This window comes from Gavia stellata, chromosome 16 (assembly GCF_030936135.1).
Source record: "Gavia stellata isolate bGavSte3 chromosome 16, bGavSte3.hap2, whole genome shotgun sequence".
NCBI classification, from domain to species: domain Eukaryota; kingdom Metazoa; phylum Chordata; class Aves; order Gaviiformes; family Gaviidae; genus Gavia; species Gavia stellata.
In genome coordinates this window covers 11,735,264-11,758,652 of record NC_082609.1, presented here as the reverse complement: position 1 = coordinate 11,758,652, position 23,389 = coordinate 11,735,264, and the positions used below count along the sequence as shown (strand labels likewise).

The 23,389-nt window shown below is 42.7% G+C and overlaps 2 protein-coding genes across 4 annotated transcripts in view; both read left to right on the top strand.

Annotated features, from left to right (window-relative positions):
• Positions 1 to 15,559, top strand: part of ERGIC1 (endoplasmic reticulum-golgi intermediate compartment 1) — a 59,995-nt gene extending 44,436 nt beyond the window's left edge. For both annotated transcript variants that reach the window (XM_059825271.1, XM_059825270.1), the window contains 4 exons: positions 3,421 to 3,481; positions 4,693 to 4,793; positions 7,540 to 7,662; positions 13,544 to 15,559. In XM_059825271.1, the coding sequence (XP_059681254.1) occupies positions 3,421 to 3,481; positions 4,693 to 4,793; positions 7,540 to 7,662; positions 13,544 to 13,651 (393 nt within the window). In that variant the 3' untranslated portion in view covers positions 13,652 to 15,559. The remainder of the gene's footprint in view (positions 1 to 3,420; positions 3,482 to 4,692; positions 4,794 to 7,539; positions 7,663 to 13,543) is intronic.
• Positions 15,560 to 18,120: 2,561 nt separating this feature from the next.
• RPL26L1 (ribosomal protein L26 like 1) lies at positions 18,121 to 22,933 on the top strand. Of its 2 annotated transcripts, none has more exons than XM_059825336.1 (4): positions 18,121 to 18,217; positions 19,822 to 19,994; positions 20,751 to 20,891; positions 22,767 to 22,933. In XM_059825336.1, exons 1-4 carry the CDS (start codon positions 18,199 to 18,201, stop codon positions 22,893 to 22,895), a joined length of 462 nt encoding a protein of 153 aa, XP_059681319.1. In that variant the 5' UTR covers positions 18,121 to 18,198; the 3' UTR covers positions 22,896 to 22,933. The 2 variants fall into 2 exon arrangements, with proteins under 2 accessions (XP_059681319.1, XP_059681320.1); XM_059825337.1 differs by lacking the exon at positions 18,121 to 18,217 and adding an exon at positions 18,620 to 18,672.
• The last annotated feature ends 456 nt before the right edge of the window (positions 22,934 to 23,389 follow it).

Below are 23,389 nucleotides of genomic sequence, written 5' to 3'. Positions count from 1 at the left end.
AGTTCCCTGCTGGGAAGAAGCTGAATGTGTGCACTTGCCCAGTGGATAGAGTTTCACCAGGTGTTGCAAGTTATGTAATAATTCCTGATTTCTCAATAAGGACAGATTACAGCACTTCGCTAGCCTACTTCCAAGGAGGTAGCATCATAGGTGGGAGTTATATATGTGCACACCCAGTTTGCGACTCACCCTAAACATTGCTTACCCATAGTCTCTCTGTAATCTTCTTTCCTCAGCACAGACATCTCATTAGTCTGCTTCTTGTACACCCACTTCCAAAACCCTTTTTCATGCTAACAAGTCTAAGCGTTGCTTTGTAGTCTGATTCTGCTCCCGGCTTCTTTTAGGAAATATCTTGTGTGGGAACGCTGAAATATTAGCATATAAATAAGCTTGGTTTAATGTCTGTAAAGCACACTGAGATTATGAAAAATATTAGGTAAGTGCTAATAGGGAGTTCTGCAGTTTGCGTGGGAAATCAGTGCTCTAAGGTAGCGTTCCCATTGTTTTATCATGGAGTCTTTGAGTAATGGAGCTGAAGTGCGAATCAGCATGAATGAGATGAGAAGCCTGGACAGTTGGGGGCAAAGGAGCAAGCGTCTTCAGTTCTGGTGGCAAGAAACCTGTCTAGCAAACATGTAGTTGGCTCCTGATTTGGACAAGTTCTGATTAGTATTTTCAAAGTTCAAAATAACTACTCATCAACTTCATATACAAGAACGGAGCATGTAGGTGCTGCTGATCCTGTACACAAACATAAAAGTTCAACAGCACAAATTAAAGAAGGATATGTTCACTAAACAGGTGCTACCAAGACTCAGCAAGCTGTGTAGAGAGCCAGCAAGTACGGAGAGCTTTAAATCTGCCTAGATACACCTTTGAATATTTTGGGTTGTTTCCACATGCTTTGATGTAATATATGCTCATATTTCTTAAAGAGGGTGAGGAGCTTCTTACTCGCTTGTGTCATGTGCTGGGAGTTAGTTCTTTGTAGGTTGTTACCAACTCTGCCAGAATGATCCACTAAGGTACATGCGGTGTTCTCCAGAAAAATCAGTCTGTTTGAAACAGATATTTAAATCTCATCTGGCATTGAATGAGCTTCAGTTCTTCAACAGTAGTTCAGGCACAATAGTGGCAGACTTTCTGTAGATATTTTTTCCCCTCTTGTAGATGAGACCAAAAGTCAAACCAATGAAGTTCTTGCATGTCAGGTAACCCAGTAAAGAAAGAGATGTGGAAAGTAGGAGATTATACAGTTTTAATCATAGAATTCTCTTGAGTGCTAAATCATGGTGTTGAATAATCCTAGTTTTAACCTTGTGAGAGGTCTTGTCTTCCCTTGATAGTTGCAAGGTTGGAAGTTGTTTTAGCCTGCTGAGTTATAACTCTGCCTGTTATATATGCAGTTATATGTCTTTGCATGTGTTTGTAGAGGTTAAAGCCTAGAGTGTTCAAGGCCTTGGCAAGCATCTTTTTGAGGTCCATGTTGCAGGAGAATAAAGTGCTGGCACTGTTAAACCATTGGCTAGCTTCCAGCGCCACTACTCCAAGCACTAGATTTGGCCTTGGTAGTGCAGGACAGTCCAGGCTTGCTTAAATTCTCTGTTGCAAAGCAGTTTTGTTACTGTGGCCAAAAGCTTACTCCTTGTTGAAGTCCCTCCAGGTAGTTAACAAGGTACAAACAAGTATGTTCCCCCAAGGAACACACCTGTGCACTTTGTCGAGCAGAGATTAATTAGCAATCTATGGACAGCAAGTATTGTAATGGAAGTCTAGAATATTCCACAAGGAAAATCATGGTGAAACATCAGACTGGGAGTTACAAATGCCATCCGTGTTGCAAAGACAGGAGAGGTATATGCGCCATGGCACAGAAACAGGCAGTTGTGGAGATGTCTGATGGCTTTGTCTGTGTGGAAGCTCTGTAATTCGCAGCTTTGCAAACTCGCTGTGTAGAGAGATGCAGAGCAGTCAACTTTTACATAGAAACAGAAGCGTGGATGCAGGGGAAACAAGGACAAGAATGTAAGTCCAAATATACAGGTACTTCACAGGATAGATACAGTCGTTTGCTGAGTAACCACTCAAATATTTACTGTTAAAGTGTTTGAAGTGGACCTTAAAGTCTCTGGCCCAGATATGCTCTAAGAGACTTACTTCTCAGCTGCATCAAGGATGGAACATAATACTGTAGCCCAGTCCAGGGACTTCTCTTTCTTCATATGCTTTTCACAATGGGTAAAGAACATGTACAGTCTGCATGCGTAGTTCAGAAATGGTTGCTGTTGTGCTAAATGTTTGAAATGCTGGCAGACTGAAAGGCACTGTAGAAGGTTCAGCTGTTGCTTTTGCTCTGTGCTTGTTACCAGCACCTTGCCAGTTGAACTTGCTGCTGATTTTGTCTCTCTAGAATTGTCTTTCTCAGGAGAGAAATGGATTCAGTTGCTGCTTCCTCCAAACCATCATCCACTCCGTAGCATTCAGAATAGGGAAACAGCCATTAGGATGAGACAAATACATCCACATGCTATCAGTTGTTGAGAGGGTCTGGGAAGGAGATTGCATTGCCCTGTTAGTGAGGTGAAATTCTGTCATACTCATGACCAAATACTTCTTCCAAACTCTTCTTCCCTGTTGTCTGGCTTAAGGTCAGGAATTTCTAGGTTGTGGAGTTATTTTTCCTTTCTGTGTAACTTACTGTACATTATGTGAATGATGCAACCTCTAATCTACAGCTGTTGCTGTGGGGCTTTCCCTGTCTAGAGAGTTCATAAATTGATCATTCTGTTGGTGGACATCAGACTCCAGATCATAGTATGTGGAAGGCATGGGGTGGAAATCCTGTTATTCTGGGCAAACAGATACTTGCATGCCTGGGACCAGCTGCAGGAAAAGCTGAATGGATGGCAGTGTTGGCATGTGTCCTTCGCATCTCCAAGGGCATAGTGTGTGTGGTGTGAGAGCTGGCCTAATGAGTTAAAGCTGTACAAGCCCAACTGCTCTGACATGAGCTACCTTTACAGGAGAACTCTTGAGTTTTAACCTGAATATGACTCCCATTTATTTCCCTTTCAGCCTGATAAATTAATTTCACAGTTAACTATGCAAAGCTCTTGGGAAATATCTCACAATGAAATTTCACAACTGGCCTCTTCCAACTGCAATTCCTTTAGCTTTGGAGTGGTTTTGGAGTTTCATCTTGTAACACATTGTGAAATCAACTTTTTTTTACTTGGAACCAACCTCTGTGGTGATGGTCACTGAAAGATATTTCAAGTCATCTTTTACTGGGTTGAGGCTTTGTTTTTGGAAAGGTTGAATGAGGTTGATCTCCTTGTTACAGGATAGGATAGGGAAGCAAAGGTCAAGAGTACCAAGTCAGAGCATAGTTTCTTCATACGCCTTTTTCCTTTCCAGGTCCATAACGTTCATGGAGCGTTCAATGCCTTGGAGGGAGCAGACAAACTCAGCTCAAATCGTACGTATTCTTGGTGATTACAGGGCTTAGCCACTCTCTGCAGGAGGGAAGACAGGGCCATTCATGCAACACTGGTGTATTCAGAAGTCTTTAATCTGCCTCTTTAACTGAAATGATCCCAACATTGCTGACTGACATTTCCATTTTCTCCAGTACCGTAGAGAAGTCTTAGTCCAAAAGGTCCTTTGTAGCCCTTCTGCAACCTGGACATTGCCTCCAGCTCTGTTATGATCATTAGGACAAACTCAGAGTTACTGAGTTTTTTTATCCACATTCTATTCCTACAGCTTCCCTTTGCTGCTGTCACCACCACCAGAACTTTTCCTTGTTCTTGTGTTGCAAGTTAGCTCTTACCTTAAGTTCTACCCTGTGGCTGGAAGAATAGACATTTTCATTGCCCTTCTTTATGACCAGCAACACAGAAAGAAATTTCCAGTGCACGCTATAATTCAGTGTAGTTTTTCTCTTTCAGGAGTTCAGGCTCCCGCAGGATGTCAGTCTTGTCCACTTCTTGGAACAAAATTTCTATGGCTGTTCCTGAAGCTAGACAATTGTGTTTTGTTTTGTTTTTCCAGGAGCCAAATGTCATTGTGTAACAGTTGGTGAAAGGATCCTGCAAAGAAATAATTTAGAATTCTGGTTTAGAACTGTTTCAGCAGACACAAAAAATGGCACAAGCCATTTAAATAATAAAAAAATAATTAATAATTGTTAAGCAGCTGTAGGAGAAGGAAGAAGAAAAAGAAAGATAGATGGGTGCACAAGGAATGGGACTACACAGGTTGTGATGTCTCTGCTTTTTCTGTCAAAAGAAGCTCAGTGAGCTGCAGCTCTGTCCTTAGCTAGTTCTCGATTTAACTAGGACAGCTAGCTTCTTGGGGTGCTGATAAGTCTTATCATTTATAGCTGCAAGTAGTTAAGAAGGTTCAAGTGACCCAAACTCATCTCTGTGGGTCGTGCTGCTACAGAAGTCAGAATGGTGGGCATGTTCCCGTGTCATCTGATTACCTGACAAAGTTTCGTACAAAGGACATAAATGTAGGATGTGAAATTGTCACTTTGTCACAGAACCTGAGATAAGGAGGCAGGAGATACCTTTTTTGTGACTTACTTGTTTTAGTTGATTTCGCACATTTACTTTGAAATGTTATGTAGGCTGATTCCTTTCTCTGAATGCTAACTTATACTTTCCTTTCCTTTCCTGACCGCAGCTCTTGCATCTCATGATTACATATTGAAGATAGTCCCAACGGTGTATGAAGACATGAGTGGCAAGCAGCGATACTCATACCAATATACTGTAGCAAATAAGGTAAAGGAGCAGGTCGTTCTCAGAGAAGCTCCCCATTGCAGCCCAGTGGATGCATGGAGGATCTTCAGTCACCATTCCTCCCCGCTCTTGCTCCGCTGCTCTGCAGCCACGTACATTTGTTTGTAAGTGAGCAGTAGCCTCTGCTGGGAGAAGGAGGAACTGAAGCTCTTCAAAGTGGGCCTTCCTGTTGCTCCTGGTGCTGGCATTTACCAGGGTTGGGATTGTGAGGGCTTGTCAGAGCAGGTGGTGGTATTGTTTTAATTCTAGAGAAAGGTATTCTTATTCCTGACTTTCTCATACGTCAGTTCAACTGATCTAGGTTTCTGTAAATTGTGTGGAAGGTTTTTACATGCTGCAGGAGCTCTTGTGATTTGTGTCAAGATGCATCTGGATGGAAACTGCAATCCAGCTGAACATACAAAACACTACTTACACATGGTTTTATTAATGAAACAGTCTCAATTGTGACAGACATATTAGACAAATAAGTTAGCAGAATTTTTAGCTTTTTACAAATGTTGATTTCAGATGTTAAGCCGCTGAACCTGAAGCAGCAAATATGTACTGGTTGACTATTTCACAGTGCCTACTTTATTATAGTGGATTATGATAGTTATTGTAACTTTATAATTCTTAAATTAATTTACATTAAATGTGAAGATATACAATGTATTGGACTTTAAAAAAAAAAAAAGACCCTATTTACTTTTTAAGGTAAAAAGCCTCCTTCAATTTAAAATTATTTGCCAGTCAGGTGCCAAATGAAAGTCCAGAATCTGTTCATAATATCTAATTCCTGCTAGTTTGCCATGACTTGAGAATCAAGCACACACTCTCATGGACTAGTTCTCAGATTAGCGTTCCTGTCTAGTAACTTTTGGGCTTGCTTGTACAGTGTGTCCCAATGATTTGGATGTCTCCCTCTATTCAGATTACAATGTATTTGTTCTGTTTAATGTCACAACTGTTGTTCTGATAAGACTCTTGCAACGCAAGTTCTGAAAGTAATTTGGAAAATAGACAGCAGGAGCTTTTGACACTTCTGTGAGCATGGTTGCAATTGGGGGCGTTCGGCCAAGACTGACTCATTAGGGCAGGATCGCTGGTGGGGAAAAGGGGAGAGGAAGGAAAAAATGAGGTCAGTTCTATCAAAACTGAAGTGCAGAGATGTAGTGCTGCCTCTGCATTTTCTTCTCATTAAAAATAAAAAATCTCTTATCGGTGCTTTAGTCCTTGACTCCCATACTGTTCGGTGGGAAACAGAAATCGGAAGCCATTGGAATAGTCTGACACAAATTGACTAGTATGAAGAGACAAATAGAGTCTTAAGCGTGGACTGTCTGTCTCCTCTCCCCTTTTACCTCGACCCTCTGTTTCTTCACTTCCCCAGATAGCCACTGTCCCAAGATATGCTGCAGAACCTCTGCAGTAAAAGCCCTGAAAATATTATGACTAGGGATTTCAGCCACATTCTGTTTCTCTTGTCATCCATGGAAGAAAAAAGCCTAAACAGAGGGAAATTTGGGATTTATGTGAGATTAATGAAGGAGATAGATGCTGTTTCACTAGCTCCCTCTGAGCTCATGGAGAGTAAAGTTATCTTTTTTTCTATCGTGCTTATGGGTGTCCTGTTTCTTGTCCTTTCTTCATCTTTCTGAAGTATGTGAGGTTGTCTTTGCCTCTGTGTGAAGGAGAATTAAAACAGAAGGGGTCATCTGAGTTGGCAGGCATGTCACCGGGCTAAAGAAGGGAAGAGCAGCTGGGTAAAGAGGCAGTGTGTGCCATGCCGGTGCTGATAGCTGTCATTGGATTGCTGAGTCCTCAGCCTGCTTTTCTTTGATTTTTCTTCCATCTGTCAAGATAAATGTCCTGATCCTTGAAATTTGACATATATATATTTCCACTGAGAGCACAGACAAAATACTAGCTCAAAAAGATGTGACTTGATACTAAGTTGATGTTAATATCTGTTCTACAATGGCATTGTGCAGTCTGTCTTGTTGGGGTGTTGTCCTGTGGCTGATTGATTGCACTGTACCTGTTATTAAAGAAATGCATTGAAGGAGGTTATCACTGGCAATCTGAAGATGTCTCTCCCAAACAAGCTTGGAATATTTTTGAACCTTTGCCAATAATTTTCTGTATACAGTTACATTTTGGCTTTCAATATAATTTTTAAACATGGTTTAAACACGGCTCTACGTGATTGATACTGAGTGAGCAAAGCGTTCACATTGTTAGTCCCAATGCAAAGGGGGCCTCACAGACAGGAGCTGCTGCTTGCTATTCTCAGTGCATGGACAAGAAGGGATTTTCAGGTTCTTGCAAACTAAATTCCAGTTGTTTGATGAATATCCCAGTATATCATTTACATACTGACAGTACAAAAACTTCACCTGCAACCACTTAGACTGCTTGTATTTAAATAGAACAGATGTAAGCTAGAGAAATCAATGACAGCCTGTCTATTTACTTCTCTAACTTTGAATGAAGATGAGAGTAAACACCATCACTCTCTGTTCCCAGCTATATCATTATCAGACTGTAAAGAACTTACTTTCCTATTTTATAAGGATGGGGGGTGGGCAGCCATACAGGAATTAACTGTTTGCTTCTTTCAGTCTGATCATTAGTACAAAACAGTGGAGTAAGGGCCAGATCCACAGAAGCAGTTTTATTGCAGACACTCTATCTGGAATGAGATTGCTCACACTTTCTGCCATTTTTCCCCCGCTTTCTTTTCTAGGAGTACGTGGCCTACAGTCACACTGGCCGCATTATCCCAGCTATCTGGTTTCGTTACGATTTGAGCCCCATCACAGTGAAATACACAGAGAGGCGACAGCCTTTGTACAGGTTTATTACATCGGTGAGTTACTCTAAACCTCTAATTTTCCCTTCTCCTGCCTGCTTTCATTTCTCTTCTGAGCATTTCTTGTCCAGAAGAATTGAGTTTCTGCTTCAGAGCATTGTGACATGATTGAAATAAAGCAGTACATCACCGCAATTTTACTGAAGTGTAAGTGAGGTTACTGGTAAGCACTATGCTTTGACAATTTGATTTAATAGCTAGGCACAAGAAGAAAGAAAATCATCCTATTCCAAAAGTGCCAAACTCTGTCTAGGCAGGATGGCACTATTGCAGCATGTCAGGAAAACTTGGAAGTAAAGCTAATGTGGTATGCAGTAAAGCATGCTGCAATGAACCATCTTACTAATGATGAGATCTAACTTGCAGAGCATGCAGAGCAGTGTTTTTACTCAGTGCTGCTGCTTGGCTTAATATGGGCATGCCAGTTCCAGGCATTTACTCCTGGGCAGAAGTGGAGAAGAGCTGCATTATCAAATTCCAGGGGTGTTTTCCTGACGAGTTATGTTTTCATCTATCCAGATAACATCCTGCAGTACTGATCTCAGCATCTATAACAAAGCTGTACTGTCCAAACTGCTCGTCAGGCAAAGAGCTATTTAAAGATATTCCAGAACTTTAAAAAAATGTCTCCTGATGGAGTTGGCTTAAAATTTAAGCTGTGGTCTGCTGTGCCAGTGAGGCATGGTAGAATGTGAAGTAGTTGATAAATTGGCGGAATGAAGACCTCGGATTTTGATTTCTAAACTCTTTTGATATTTTAATTGGAAGTAACATAAACAGTGTGACTGTGTGGCACTTAGATTTTGATTTTGCAGCTTCTGATAAACACCAAGTTCCCTTCACTTAACTTCAGAAATCTGTGTGATCTCTGGGATACACAAATACCAAGAGAAAGGGGCTTGAAGCAAAATCTAAATGTCGTGATTTAAGACCTTCTCTTCTTAGCACGTCTGTTTGGTTTCGAAACATAATCCTAAAAAAGGTCAAACATCAGCATTTTATGACTGGTATCTCATACTGCCTCTACTTCTTTCCCTAACAATATGCTCATATGCATAGGTTTCTTACGCATCTTGTTGGGGGTGAGGGTGTGGAGGTGTTTTTAACGGGAAACAGTGTTTGGAAAGGATTGATAGTTGGCATTATTCTTTGTCATGTCCGTTGCTAGCATTGATTTACTGCTAATATGCCCGTGGATGCATATAAATAGCATCTTTGTGGAATTTGATACCGTGCTTCAGAGTTTGCATAAGGAGTACACAGGAGAGGCTTTCCTCACTGATTGCCACAATGACCTTTTGGATTTGAGATGGCCCCAGCTAGAACGTTGCCCCATCCTGTCTGTAAAGTTAGCCAGGCGTGTGCTGGCTGCTGGGCTGCTGAAGAAGAGTTTTACAATTGATTTTTGTCTACTTTGTTTGGTCTTATAAATGGCTGTAGTCTCAAACAGCTCCCTTGGGGCCATTCCAAGTGAACGTCCTTCCTATGAAGACGTGTGGATGACACCAATATCTGCAATAGCTGTTACACAGTACCTCAGACAGGTGTGCCATACCCTTTTCAGATGTGACTGACTTAGAGGCAGATACTTGTTACAGATGCTGTACCATGGCTATCAGTCTGGACCATCTGGCCCTGGTACAGATGACCTGCTCTTGCTCTCATTTAGGCTAGGAATGTTTTATATTAGGGCAGCCTTGGCTTTGTATGTGCTACACTTAAAGCTTTACAGCGTTCAAGGTGGCATTGAAAAGGTTGGAGGGGGGGAGCTGTGCTGCAGAGGATCAAAACACGTTTTGTCCTAGGTTTCCTTGCCCTGTTTTGATGACATGATCTGTTCCATTGTCCTTTCTACTGCTTTAGCCCCTTCCTGTATCTCCAGCATGGCCTTTTGCATCACAGTTGCTCTGGAGACCAGTTAGTGATAATCAGCACTGGGCTGAGGTCCAGACAGAGATTGTGCTGGGGCATCTGGAGTCGTTGCCGAATGGAGGTGGCCGTGGAAAGCATCAGCTTTTTCTGAGCAGCAGCTGCTTAATTTAAAAACCACAAGAGGGGCTCTAGGGTAGGAGGGGGATCACCTGTGACTCCTTTTAGTGAGCAGATTGTTTACTAGGGCACCCATGTGGCTTTCAGTAAATTTAAATGTGTCCCGGTGATGAGGGAGGATCCTGTGGGCTTGAAAAAGACTTTAGCAGTTAGAGATGTAACACAGTGCGTGGCAAAGTGTGGCCACCTGTCAGGGGAAATGGTGTCAGTGTTGGAGGGAAGGACACGCTGTGGAGGGACGATCCCGTGGGGAGTTGATCGGATGAGAGAGGGGTGTTGGCTGTTCAGCAGAAAGCCAAGGGAATGTCATTCTGCTGCTGGGAAGGCTATCTGATGCTCTTTCTTAGTAATGAGTTTGCCCCCAAAAAACTTCAGTGCCGCTAAGAGCAGCATTATAGCACCACAGCAGTGTTCCCAGGTCTTCTGTGTTCCCAGCGGACCCTCTCTAACTCATGCCTGCTCCTTGGGTTTTTGTGGTTATGAAGAATTATCCTAATTTTCTGTACCATGTGAGAGGTGGTTCCTGTGCAGGACAAAAGGCATTGGTTTAGCATAGGTTTTACTTTACATGTCATGCTTCAAAAAATTCAATACTAAACAAGATTTTGCATTGTTTGTGGATCAGTGCTGCCTCTGTCACTATGCTGTGAATTTGCCGTGGATCCTGGGGTTAACCACAGACACATGGCACAGTGTTAAACACAGTAGTTTTTGCCTGTTAAACCATACTGCTTAAAATCAAGGCATGTCTCCATAAAGATAAGCCTTGTAGTTGCGGTTATGGAGCAAGGGAGAACGTTTCACTGCTGAAAATTTATGAGTTCCTGTAAATGGCCAAACTGAAAGAAGGTTTTATCATGAGGTCAGTCTAGAGCCTGGGAGGGGAGAGCAGGCAGAAAACAAGCCAAAGTTCTGGTGAAGCATTCACAATCCAAAGAAAAGAATAGAATTTTTTTCCTGATAGGAGAGGTCTTGTCTGCCCTCTAGGTATGAAAAAAAAAATAAACTGGAAATAATGGGGGGGAAAAATGGTTGCAGGGAGAATTATTTCAGACATGGGACCTGTTACCGACAGGTATCGTAGACTCAGTCCCGTGGCATTTTTAAAACCAAGATTATGGTGTTCTACAAGATGTGCTGCAGGTCATCCAGAAATCTCCAAGTGGGTTTCTGCAGCTTACCTTACTAGGAATTACCTGGGGGTCCTACTGGTCCCCTCTGTCCTTAAAAGTAATTTTAACATTTTAAGACATCCCAGAGGTCCATACTCACGTATCTGACACTTGCCTTTCTGTCATTTTCCTTGCAGCCTTGCCTCCTCCTACATACCCACTTGTGTTTTCCTTTAGACTTCAGCCTGCATCCTAGCCACTAACCTATAATCATATTCTGTTCAAAACCCTCATGTGTACCTCACATTGCATGGTCTCTCACTGCTGTAATTATTGCACTTCTATATTCCTTTTCCTTCCTCCTTTAATAGTTGGGCCGGAGTCAAACGGTAACCTCATGGAGCCAAAGGCAGATCATTCCCAGTATAAAACTATTAAATATAAGTAAGTGCACGATGCCTAACTTCCTTCAGTGCTGCGAAGGAGCAATGGTCCATATGTATTAGAACTGTGATGATAAAGAAACGCAGTGGTGCAGCTTCTGTGCTGACCTAGAGACCAACCGTGGTGCTGCTTTTTTTTGTTGTTGCAACGAAACAAGAGGGCTGTGTGCGTGATGGGAGGCAGGCTCCAAGCGAATGCCAGGTGTGTGTGACTCATAAACACTCAGCAGTACAGAGCTGTGCAGATGAATATATATTTTTTTCTATTCCCCACCCCTTTGCACTGCTGCACTGAAATCAGATTTTCCTACCATATGATGCAAAAATCTTAGTGTTGGATGGTTTTTCTGTTGTTTGCGGTGTAACATCTCCTGTCAGCTGAGCTGCTGTGGACTGAAATAACCCAACTCCATTGCGGTCATTTTCCCTGAAAAGTCACCCTGCGTCACACACTGAGGGATAGCAAGGAGGGGGGCACAGGGGGCAGGAGCTGGACTTGTCCCCTAAAAATACTAACTTTGCCTCAGGCTGGTGCTCTGGTTTTTGAAGCCTTTATCTGCCGGAATGCCAACTGTCCTGCAAAGGTCGTGTTTACTGCAGCTCCTCATTTCACCAAGCTCACTGAACGCGTATATCCTGGTTATAAATACACATGTAAATGAGTGCTTTATTTCTTGCTGCCTTCACTCACCATTAATGAACTGTTTGTTCTGTTGCCACTGCTAACTCCCTGCCGAGCTGAATGCTGCTGCTGTTATCTTACTCTTTTGTCTGTAACTTTGTCCATGGGGTGTAGTGCTGTGTGGGAGAAGAGACATGGCACTGTAGGTCTAGTGTGGTGCTGGTTTCCTTCTGTGTCAGTTGTATTATATCTCCCCAATACCCTGCTACATTGGCTTACTGATTTGGGGTTTTTCTCTCTCTTGGCTTCTAGCCCACAGCAAAATCCCCCTTTTCCTAGGCAGGCCCTTCTCAGGAGATAAGCTCTGTATCTTGTCCCCTTCTCACTGACCCGTTGTCTCTTATTCTCAGAGCCACCTAATCCTATGCAATGTAAAAGACCAGATTAAAAGAGCATTACAGTTATGAAGTCAAAAATGTGGGAGTTAGAAAATGCCAGGTCCTGTGTAATTATAACTTGGCTGAAATGCCAAGTCCTGTGTAATTATAACTTGGCTGTTAAATGTTATTAGGTTACATTATTGTGTATCATACTTTCCATGTGAACCCTGCCTTGTGCAGTGCGCGGGGTGGGGTAGCACCCTGTGAGCAGCGTTTCTTCCCATCCTATGGTCTTTGACTGCTGCCTTGTTACTAGCAGGTGGTTTGTATTAACCTGGTCCCGAGTACAAGTCATATGTTTCCACAAGGACTCTGAGATGGCTATTGTCATGGTACTGAACCCTTCAAATGTGTTTTCCTTCGCAGTTTCCCTGGGAGACAAGTTTGGCATTGCCCCCATTTCATAGATAAGGGAATTGAAGCAGTGTGTTGCGAAGTTCATAACTGGTGCCCCCTGATTTTGGGTGCTCCAAGCCAAGGTACCTTTGGTTTGACATGTCAGAATACTTTTGCGTTTTTCTAGCACTTGAGAACTGAAGTAGGCTGTTATGCTAATCAGGAGATTAATTTTTTGCCTAACTCTGTTCTTGAAAATGATTATGTGTTTTTGCTGGTGTTTAAATAACTCAACCCGAGCCATCTTGCCTGGAAAACTTTGGTCCACAAAGAGTTAAGTCGGCAGTGCTTTTGTAAGCAGCCCTTGTAATGGAAAGTGTTAGACAGACTTAGCTGTAGGTGTCACTGGTAGCTAGGTTTCTGTTAGTCACTGTCCTTCACATGCTATTTAAGTGTCTTTTGCTTGTTTGCAAATGCTCTATCTTGTGAAATAGGGACAAGACTACAAGGCCCTGGTATTTAAAATAGGAAACAGCAGTAGGAAGGTATGAGCAACACAGAGCTTCTAGAAAGCTTTGTTAGGTGGAGTTTAGCCCGGAAAGGAACAGCATTCATGCTGTAGGCTCCTAGTAGCTGGGATTTATGATTGGCTCAGGCTATGTTGAGTTCAGGGTAGCACTAAGTTATTCCACTGTAGGGAATGTTTTTTCTGAATGATTGTCATGTAATTACGTCCCCAGTACTGTTACCCAGTTCTTACTATGCTTCCAGAAAATACTCCAGCAGTAGGCGATAATATCCTTCCCCCCAGTTTCAAGCTGCATAAAAGTTTCCCTCATCACTGACAAACCTGTTTCCTCTCTCTGTACATTCCAGATATGTGCCATCATTGGAGGAACATTTACTGTAGCTGGGATCCTCGACTCCTGCATTTTCACAGCATCAGAGGCTTGGAAGAAGATCCAGCTGGGGAAAATGCAGTAGCGGTGAAACTCTACCCTCGTCTCCAAGGACAGGAGCAAAGATTGAGAAATCTACCACTACCTGTTTTTGTCTGTATTTTCTATTTGATTGAATCAGTAAGTTTTTCTCTAATCAGGCTGTTCAGTGAAGACATCTTCAACAAATCAAAGAAATCTCCATGCATTTCAGAGCTCTGAGAGTGAAAAATCAACGGAATCAGAAAGAGAGGTTGAAATGCCATATATGAAATACACTGTCAGATCTAAGTAAGGATGACAGTCTGTTCTCTGGGAGGTTCCTATGGCAGTGTACAAGCTAGGTAGTAGATTGCAAAGAGTTGAGCTGTCTTGTGGCACTTTTTGGAATTCTGTTGGATTTGCATGATTAGACAATCGACTTCTGTATAAGGCAAAATTATACATTAGGAAGAAGTTCCACCCGTGGTGCCAAAAAGGTGATGTATCTGTTGGTGAGGAATGGAAAGTGTTAGTCCCCATAGCAAACTGTAGAGACAGAGGGCAGAAATAACGTCAAGAAATGTTTTGTGCTTTTATTGAAAGCTCTTTTGTTCAGATATGACCTTTCTAATGAAATGAGCAAACAAGAAGAGGAAGCCTTCCCCCAACTACCTTTTCCTGGGTAATCTGTGATCCAGGCAGCGGAGGGCCTTTCTTTTATTCTGGATGTAAAAGTGGTTTCATTTCTTCCCAGAAACTGAATATCCAGTCTTCTGTTTACAGGTGGCATGAAGTAAAAACCAAACTGAGCAACACAGTTTTATGTGGCCTTTGCTTTGAAAGGGAATGGTTGTCTTTACAGCATTAGCTTTTATTCTTTCTTATGTTTTTTAAACACAGACCACCCAACAGTCTGGATTCTGCACTTCTGCTTTATTATTATTATTGTTGTTGTCCTTATTTTGAAAAGGGTTTGTATATTCTTATGTGTTCAGAAAAATGGTGCAGTCTTCTGGGTGGATGACAAGCACAGCTTACTGTCTTGCTTTGTGTGTGTATCTTGAATACATCTGTCAAACACAGGAAGTCTGTCTTTTCAGGGTTTAAGGTGCCTCCCTTTTCCTTTAAAATTCAGTTAGGCATCTTTTCTGAGCCCTAGACTGGCACTGTTCACCCACAGGTACACCAGTAGCAGAGGAGGCGTTCCCACAAGCTGGCCTCTGCTAGTAGTTGTTTTGTTTTATTCCTTAAAATGGTACCTGAGTTTCCATGCCCATTTATTCAAGCCTTGTCTTCTGGGGCCTCCAGTAAATGGAGGCATGAGAGGAAAACTACTGCCAGGTGTGGCTTGCATGTAATGGTAGACATGAGTTCACTAAAATTAGACCAATACCCACCAGCGCATTTTCCATAGCCTCCTAAATGTTCCTTGAGTAGTAACAGTCTTTGCATGCTTTGTAAATGTCTGAGCTGAGGATACACAAATTTTAAGTGTTCCAGGATCGATAAAACTCATAAAATAAAAATCTTTAACTCAATCAGTGTTGTAAATTCTAAGACGGGTGCAGGATTTCTCTTAGATAATATCTACTGCCCACTGCCCTTTCCTGGAGGCAAAGTATTCAAACATTATGCTGTAATAATACGAATCTTTGAATATTCAGTGTTAATGCTAGAGTCAGATGCATTTCAAAAGTATTCCTAATACATGTCTGTTGAAATTGTCTCATTGCTTTGGAAGTAGGGAAGATAGCCAGTTTTATCCACACACCAAAACAAAGAAGCCAGCCACCCTCCCCTTGCCATTCTCTGCCCTGTAGTGATTTCGGACAAATTACAGCATTGGAATTTTTCCCTGTTCTTATTATGGACTGATTACTACTCCTTTAGGTGTCAACTGGATTGTGTAACTTCCTGTATCTGTTAATGTATGGATAGATTTTATACATTTTTTTCCATTTACGAAAATCAACTTGAAAATGAGATGCTTGTCTTCATTTCAGTGTGTGTGTGCGTCCGTGTGCCCGTGAGCAGTACCCGCTGGATGGCGGTGGCTGCCGCGTGGGAGCTGGGATTTTCCGTTGCAATTGCTTCTCTTGCTGGCCGAAGGATTTCCTCTAATCCACTGTGACCAGCTGAAGCTCACAGCAAAAAATGTCCTAGTTTTTTCTCTTGAATTTTTTGTGTCTTAGCTCACAGTTTGTGAACCCAGTGGATTACAAGGATGTGATTTTTAACATCTTAGCAACGCGTCCTCCTCCTGAACTGTACAAGAGAAGACCTTTGTAGCTTGGTGCTTTTGCCTGTTAGTTTTCTGAAGTTTTTTCCCTCATACAATTTCTTCGACACAAGCAAGCAAAGCTGGTTGCAGATTCCTGTTTGTCACTGGTGTGTTATTTCTGCCCTTCTCCTTATCCCTGTCCTCTGTCTGATGAATGCTGCATTCTGTGCAGCCCAGGCCAGTTCTCTAAACCAGACCAGTGAAATTGTTTGGCTTTTTTTGGAAATAACAGATGCATACTTCAGTGTGCCTGCTTTCTCTGCCAAAATGTCCACTGCAATAACCTAATAAATCACGGGTTTTTTGCTAGATGTGGAAACCAAATTGTACTCAAGTTCTGGCAAAACTGTTGAAGAAACAGTCCGCCCCTTAGTTCTCTAAACCAGGTCTAAGCTTTTGAGTATTGCCAAGCCAAGGCTACCTTCCAGGTCTGCTGTAAGTTGTGGCGAGCTTGTCCTTCAGACGTGGCTGGCTTGGGTCGTGTAATGATGCTGCATCATGTGTTTACAGAAGAATCTGCTCCTCATCTCTCCAAATGTGAAAGCGAGGTACTTACTGTTACAGCAGTCCTGCCCCATGCATACATGTCTCATTACATTTCACTTTTATTTTCAAACACTTTATAGAGACAAAATGAGCTTAGTTATGCTGTTAAACATCAATGCAAACAAAAATAATTTCAAGCCATAGTGGAAGGAAACTATCGATCTTGGGTGTTCATCCATATTCCTGACTTTGCGCTTTCAAGACAGTATTTTGGCCGAAGTATTTGTGGTTTTCCAAGATAAACATCCCTGTAGGAAGTAAAATATTTAGAACTTGTATAGATTCCAGTTTAAGTCAGTCCCTTCCAGTTTAAGTAAGTGAGAACTTGTGGTGTAGGATGCTTTGCAATGGTGGAGTTAGAATTTTTAGCTCTAGGGAAAGCTGTGCTTAGGTATACTCTAGGCAGTATGTGGACTGCTCAAGATTATTTTTAAGAAAAGGAAATGGGGTAAGAAAAAAATTGGAAGACATGCATTTGTGAATGTTTGATCTGATTTATCAAATACTTGCATTCAACTACTGCTCTGTAAAAAGTGAAATCTGCAGTGTAGATGGTAATGTCTGTAGTTAATTTCTGAATATATTTCATTTGAAGTTGTTTTTATTTGTGTGATACACAAACTGTTTGGGCTGAAAATGACTGTGATGAGTATCTGCTTTAGAATAGTGGTTTGAAGTTTCAGATGAAATATGTCAGTGAGGTATTTCTCAGTAGTCCTTGGAAGAAGGGAGAGAGGGGCAGGGGAGGGAGGACATAGTCCTGTAGTATGTCATGGCGATGTTTAAAGCACACATCTTTTACATTTTTACAGTGGAGATTATTAAGGAGTTCTGGCATTTCTCTTTTAATTTGCAACCTTATGTTAATAAAATCTTAGCCTTTTTAGTTCTATAATTAAAAATAAAACTCTAATGTGTTTTGATTGGCTTCTTGTTGCACTACTATTGCAAAATCAATCTAAAAGGGCTTTTTCCTTTTGTTTTTAATTATTATTTCAGTGAACTAAGCGTTATCACACGATGAAATCACTGTAAGCCAGGTCACTGTGTTAACAGTTAACACGAGGCTCTTTTGTAATCGGCACTGAGTCATGTCTGGACATTCAGTGCTTGGTTTTGAACGGTACCAAGTGTCCTAACCTCCCTTTTTTTTTAATGAGAGGTGAGTGGACTGTGCTTGGAACTTGCTGGGTTTGGCTTTAGTCACTGTGCCACCTGGTATATAAAATAAGCCATTTTTTGTTCCCTCCTCCTTTAATTTCCTTTTAGCCTTGCTTCATTAAGTATTTAGAAGTGAATGTCTGAGGCAATTATTAAAGGTTAAATAGTAAAGAGTTACAACACAGTGAATTTGGGCGCTATACATCTGCACCATATTAAGAAATCGATTCCTTTTAAGTTCCGGTATTGCTTACTTATGTTGATGTTTGCTGCACAACATCTTCATGAAGAGATCCTACCGCCTTCCAGTTAACCTCAAGTACAGATTGGAACTCGGATTTCCAGAAGTGGCAGGTGGTGCTGAAGGTTACTTACTCTTCGTAAAAGGTGAGTAAAGGCACTGGGAAAGGCGTTTGCCCAACTCTCAGCCTGCTGCAGCTCAACAGTGCAGAAACTTTTCCAGCCGATCTTCGTAAGCCCAACCCCACTCGAGCGTCTGTACCGCCGCTCGCCCCAGTGGTTGGTTCATTTCCACTAACACCGCGTTCTGCCGTAAATAACTGTCCTTGAGAATCAATTAATCCGTGTCCTGAAAAGATGTACTAGCACCAACTCTACCCGAAATGCAAGCGGTTTGTGCAGGTGAGTGGGTTTATGGGGCTGCAGGTGACAGTACACGCGGGCACAGGAGCAGGGCCTGGGCTGAGGAATTCGGACTCAGCGGAAGCCCCGGGAAACGACTTTCCCTTTTTGGCTGAGGGTCGTGGGCTTGCTGAGCTGGGCGGGAGGGGAGGGAGCTGCTCGGGGCTTCCTCTGGTTCCATCCACGTTCGGGGCGGGGGCTGGATTTGGAGAGAAGTGCCTGCTGCTAAACAGCTCTGCCTTTGGGCACGGTGAACGGAGGGGGTGCGCCCACCGCCGGGGCTGCCCGCCCGGGCACCAGCTGGGCCCCGCCCCGCCTGTGGCCGCCGGCCGCCAGAGGGCGCAGGTGGCGCCAGCTCCGCGCGCAGGATCTCGCGAGGTCCCGGCGGCCGCTTGGGAAAGCGGAAGCGCGTCGCACTCCTCTTTCCGGTGGACCGTCGCGGCGGCAGCAGCAGGGTAAGGGCGGTGCGGGTCGGCCTGTCCCCATCCGCCGCCATCCTGCGCGGGACGACCCTGCGCTGTCCCCTGCGGGCCGCGGCGTACCCCGTGGGGCCTCTTCGGGGAAGCGGGAGGGGGGCAGGAAGGGGCTCGGTTGTCTCGGGCCCTGCTGGCCTGGCCGCGCCCGGAGCGCCGGGGTGCCGCGGCCCAGGCCCTCTTCGCGCGGGAAGGGGCTGCTTGCTGCCTGGGGCGGGGAGCGGGCTTGGCCCGGGCTCGCCGGCCCTGAGGCGGGTGTGCCCCGAGGGTGAGGACGCTGCTGGCGTTGGTGGGTCGGGCGGAGGCGGCGGGTAAGCTGTGTGTGGGAGCTCGAGCCTGGAGTCCGGCTGCGGGGGTGTCTGGTGGGGCAGGCCTGCCGCGGAGCCGTGCTCGGGTGTGCCGTTGGGAGCTCAGACTCCAGGTAGAGCTCACGATCCTTTGGTCTGTTGCTTGATAATGGGTTATTTGGTTAATGCAGCTCAAGCAGCTTATGGTGTTCTGATTTGCAGCGTGCCCTGACTTGCCTTACAGCCCAGGCTAGCGTGCACAGGAGGTGCATGTGCGTAGTACTTGGAAGTTGCGGAGTTGAGCAAAAATATCGTTTAATGGACATGCCTTTGTCAGTCAGGATGAATTGTGCTATGAGAGACAATCTTGTAGTGCAGTTGTTAAGGTTTAGGGAAGGCCAAAGGTATCTTGGGTTTACAAATCTGTTATGTCTGCCAGTCTGGTGTTACACCTTACTGGAGATAGCTAAGCAGCATGAGTTCCCTGTCTCTGCAAGTCTGAAATACATGTTTGCTTTATTAGTGAAGGCAGCATATACTACAGTGCAAAATTAAGACTAGTCAGTCAGGTGTCCTGATTTCTGAGAACAGCAAGCTTTGGATTAGAAAGAATGGTCTGATGTGTGTGTGTAGCACATCTGTCAATCACGGGATCATTGTCAATCAGGGAAGAGGCTAAGAACTTATTTGAAGTCCAGTTTGTAAGGGTGTGCGAACGGGGGGTGGGATTAAAAATAGTTAAAATTGCTTTTTTATGTCTTAGTCTACTTTGTGTGAGTAGATGATAAAGCACAGTGTGTATAAGTTACAAGCATCTCTCAAACTATTGCTTTTCTTTATGCAGCCAAAATGAAGTTCAATCCATTTGTGACCTCAGACCGCAGCAAGAACCGCAAACGACACTTCAATGCGCCTTCTCACATTCGAAGAAAAATAATGTCCTCCCCGCTCTCCAAGGAGTTGCGGCAGAAATACAATGTCCGCTCTATGCCCATTCGAAAGGATGATGAAGTCCAGGTAGCTGTGCTGTCTGATTTCTAAGTCGTACTGTCTCACGTGAACTTCTGTCTGGTTTTGGTTTTCATGTACAGCCTGTGCAAAAGGGAAGGGCTAGGCAAATTCAAATTGATGCTGGACCTTTGCCATGAGTTTTGCAGAAATAATACAAGTTAATGTAGTCATAGACTTGGCCTGTTCAGTGTTTCTTGAGATCACATCAATGACAACGAAAATACAAGGAACACAAGTGTCCTGGCATCTTTTCTGGACTTTAGTTGCATGCATTGATTATCAGGCTGGATTAAAGGCTTTTAACAATAAAGCACAAAACAAAGAAGTGTTTCTTTCTGTTTTTTAATAGTCTGTTTGCTGCCTGTGATATTTGGAAGATCAGTTTAGAAATTATTCCAAGTTATGTGACTTTTTTTATATAAAATGCAACGATAGGTGAAAAACTAAGATGAAAAACTGTTGAAATTGACTGCTTGCCTTCTGGTTGAAAAGATGTGGTGTTCCGTCATTAGGGTTTACTGCAAGGAAAACAAGGGGAAAGTACAGTTCTGATCCATTGTATTTTCCATTTTAGTGATTGCTGAAATAGTGTAGTAATTGATGCCTTTGTGGCATGTGTATGCAAAGAGCAGAGTTGTGATTTCATCCTGTGCAGTTCTGGTCTTCTGTTGGGATAATTACATGGTGTTTCTTAAGATCTGGTAATTTTTTAAGGGGTGGTTTTGAAGTATGGGGCAGTGTGCTTCTTATATTCTTGTTTAGGTTGTCCGGGGACACTACAAAGGACAGCAGATTGGCAAGGTGGTCCAGGTGTACAGAAAAAAATACGTCATCTACATTGAACGTGTTCAGCGTGAGAAGGCTAATGGCACAACTGTCCATGTGGGGATCCATCCCAGCAAGGTATGGTGCACAAAGTGAGATCTGAAATGCATGAGGGGACCTTGTTTTTGGCAAATGAAGACACTGCTACTAGCATGAGTTGAACCTTATAGCACAGAGAATAACGGATTGAGATACTACAGCATTGAGGGGTCATAAACAAGGAAATGTTGCGGTGTCATGATAGTAGAGAAGTGACAGTTGAAACCAAGAACACCTTGATGTTTCTAGGCTTATTTGGTAGAGAAGCTGCTGGAGACTTCAGAGTCTTGCTAAAATACTTTTTTGAAGAGTTTGGTGTTCTTAAAGCACAAAACAGATCATTTAGAACAAGCCTTCATCTTTGCTGTGTGGCATTTGCACTGGTTAAGGAGGTGTTAGAAATGTTTAGATGGATGCTCAGAATCGTGATTTGTTCTTGTGGGCTATTGTGAACTTAGTTCTTCTGAATCTGGTTTTAGCCTGAAGTGATTTACAATGTTTAGAGTTCATGAAAACCAGGCAAAGCCTGTTTAGAACATAATAGGAAAACATTTAAAACTAAACAGAACAACTAGCCAAAACCTGGTTTGAAGCAGATTAAATTCATCTGCTTCAGCCTTGCCATGTGGGCATGCATGCTGAAGTGTTGGTGGAAGAAATCCAGTTGTAACAGGTTTTCTGGTCTAAATGGTTGGTATGTTCAGCAGAACTATTCCAAAACAACATAATGATTTGTGTAATAACATTTGACGGACAAGGTGACATTGCAGTGAAGCCAGTGTACATACTGCTTGTGTGGAAATAGCAGTGAAAGAAATGGAATGTTGTGCTGGTCCTTTATTTCTGTGAAAACTTTCTCTAATTGGGAATTGGACCTTGATAAAGCTTTGCATAAAGATTCTGCTTATTAATGGAAAAGGAGCAGAAGAATGTTTTGTTTGTTGCAAACTTGCAGTGGGGTGGACGAACAGTTTCTATCTCTCTTAGGTAAAGAGGTAGGAATTAAGTACAATGAAGAGAGACCTAAATGCACAATGGAACTGAGGAGGAGTGTGCGCCCTGCTGCAGCCTATATGGTTTTTCTAAGCTTTGATTGTCAGTTGTACTTTTAAAGTACTCCTTTCAGTAATATCAACGCATTTATTTCTTTGCCAGTTTGAAGGGGCACAAAGAGCACTGAAGGCTGCTTATGGGCTGAAAATCAGAGCTTTAGAAATACCATCAAGGCTGTGGCAGCAGATGGTCTGCGCAATTTACCTTTTATGTGTCCATGTTAGTAATACTTGATAACTGCCTGGCCCCTTTGCAAATGTTCAAGAGCAGATGTGTTCTTTAAAGCGTCTTTAATAGGGGCACTATGGTGCGTGACCTTCAACTGTTGCCTCTAGTTTAGCCAGATGCATTGGCTATTCCAAATGGTACAGTGATGATATGATAATGGCCAGTGGCAGCAGCATGATTTTCCAGTGTTCCAAAATTTCAGTAATATTGTTTAAAATGCAGAAAAGTTAAAATAGTGATCCATGTCTTTGTGGTGGTGGTGGGATCGGCTATATGCTGTGTTTCAGATGGATGTAGTACCCATTATGTTTGAGCAGTTAGATTTACTTCAAAGTAATTATTTTATTAGGTAGATAAATAGAAATTTGGCTGCTCTTCAGTTTGTGCAAATGTTTTGACTGTGCATCAAAGCAACGGACCATATACTCTGATCCCCGAGTGTACCTGGGAAAATTGTGAAATACGGAGGAAATTAATACCTCAGTTCTAATCAAACCAAATGTGACATAGTCTGTGGAAATAACACTTGTGAGCCAGAGCTGGTCTGCCTGGGCTGTGCTGTGTTATCACAGTTCTGTCAGGTTGCTGTACTTTAAGGCTGAAGAGACACTAAATTCTTTGTCCTTTCTCTAGGTGGTGATCACTAGGCTAAAACTGGACAAAGATCGCAAAAAGATCTTGGAGCGTAAAGCAAAATCTCGCCAGGTTGGCAAGGAGAAGGGCAAATACAAGGAAGAAACAATCGAGAAGATGCAGGAATAGATGGTTTCCTGTTTGACACCATTAAAGAACTGCTAAAATGAAACCTGTTGTTGTGTCTTCTCCTTTAGAAAGTCTTGATACCGTGTGCCTCGTTAGCCTTTAAATAGTCATTCTCTCATGTTTTGATGTTGGCTATGTAAAAAATACTTCCACTAAATTAGAAAGCTTTTTATACCTTTTTTTACTTTTAAGAAAACTGAAGACTTTCCCTGTAAAGGAATGTTTCAACCAACGTTAGAAAGGGTAGTGCAATCCTGAAAACATGCGTCTAATGACCATTGTACTTCTGTCTCTTCCACCAATCTTTAACACTTACTTAGATGTATTCATGGGTTTAAATGAACGTGTTCATTCTGTGCACCGTATATATTTAGTATTTTATCAGACACTTGAAGTAAGTCGTTTCTGGCCATTAATCTCTTTCTGTAATCCTCTTAAATTACATTTTTTCAACTGTCTTATGAATCTGACAGTGAAGGATGACATTTTAGAGG

Bases quoted from the DNA above. Each gene is read 5' to 3' on its own strand.
- RPL26L1 (XM_059825336.1), top strand. The intron at 19,995-20,750 runs GTAGCTGTGCTG...ATTCTTGTTTAG, and splicing joins GAAAGGATGATGAAGTCCAG to GTTGTCCGGGGACACTACAA. The intron at 20,892-22,766 runs GTATGGTGCACA...TCCTTTCTCTAG, and splicing joins TGGGGATCCATCCCAGCAAG to GTGGTGATCACTAGGCTAAA.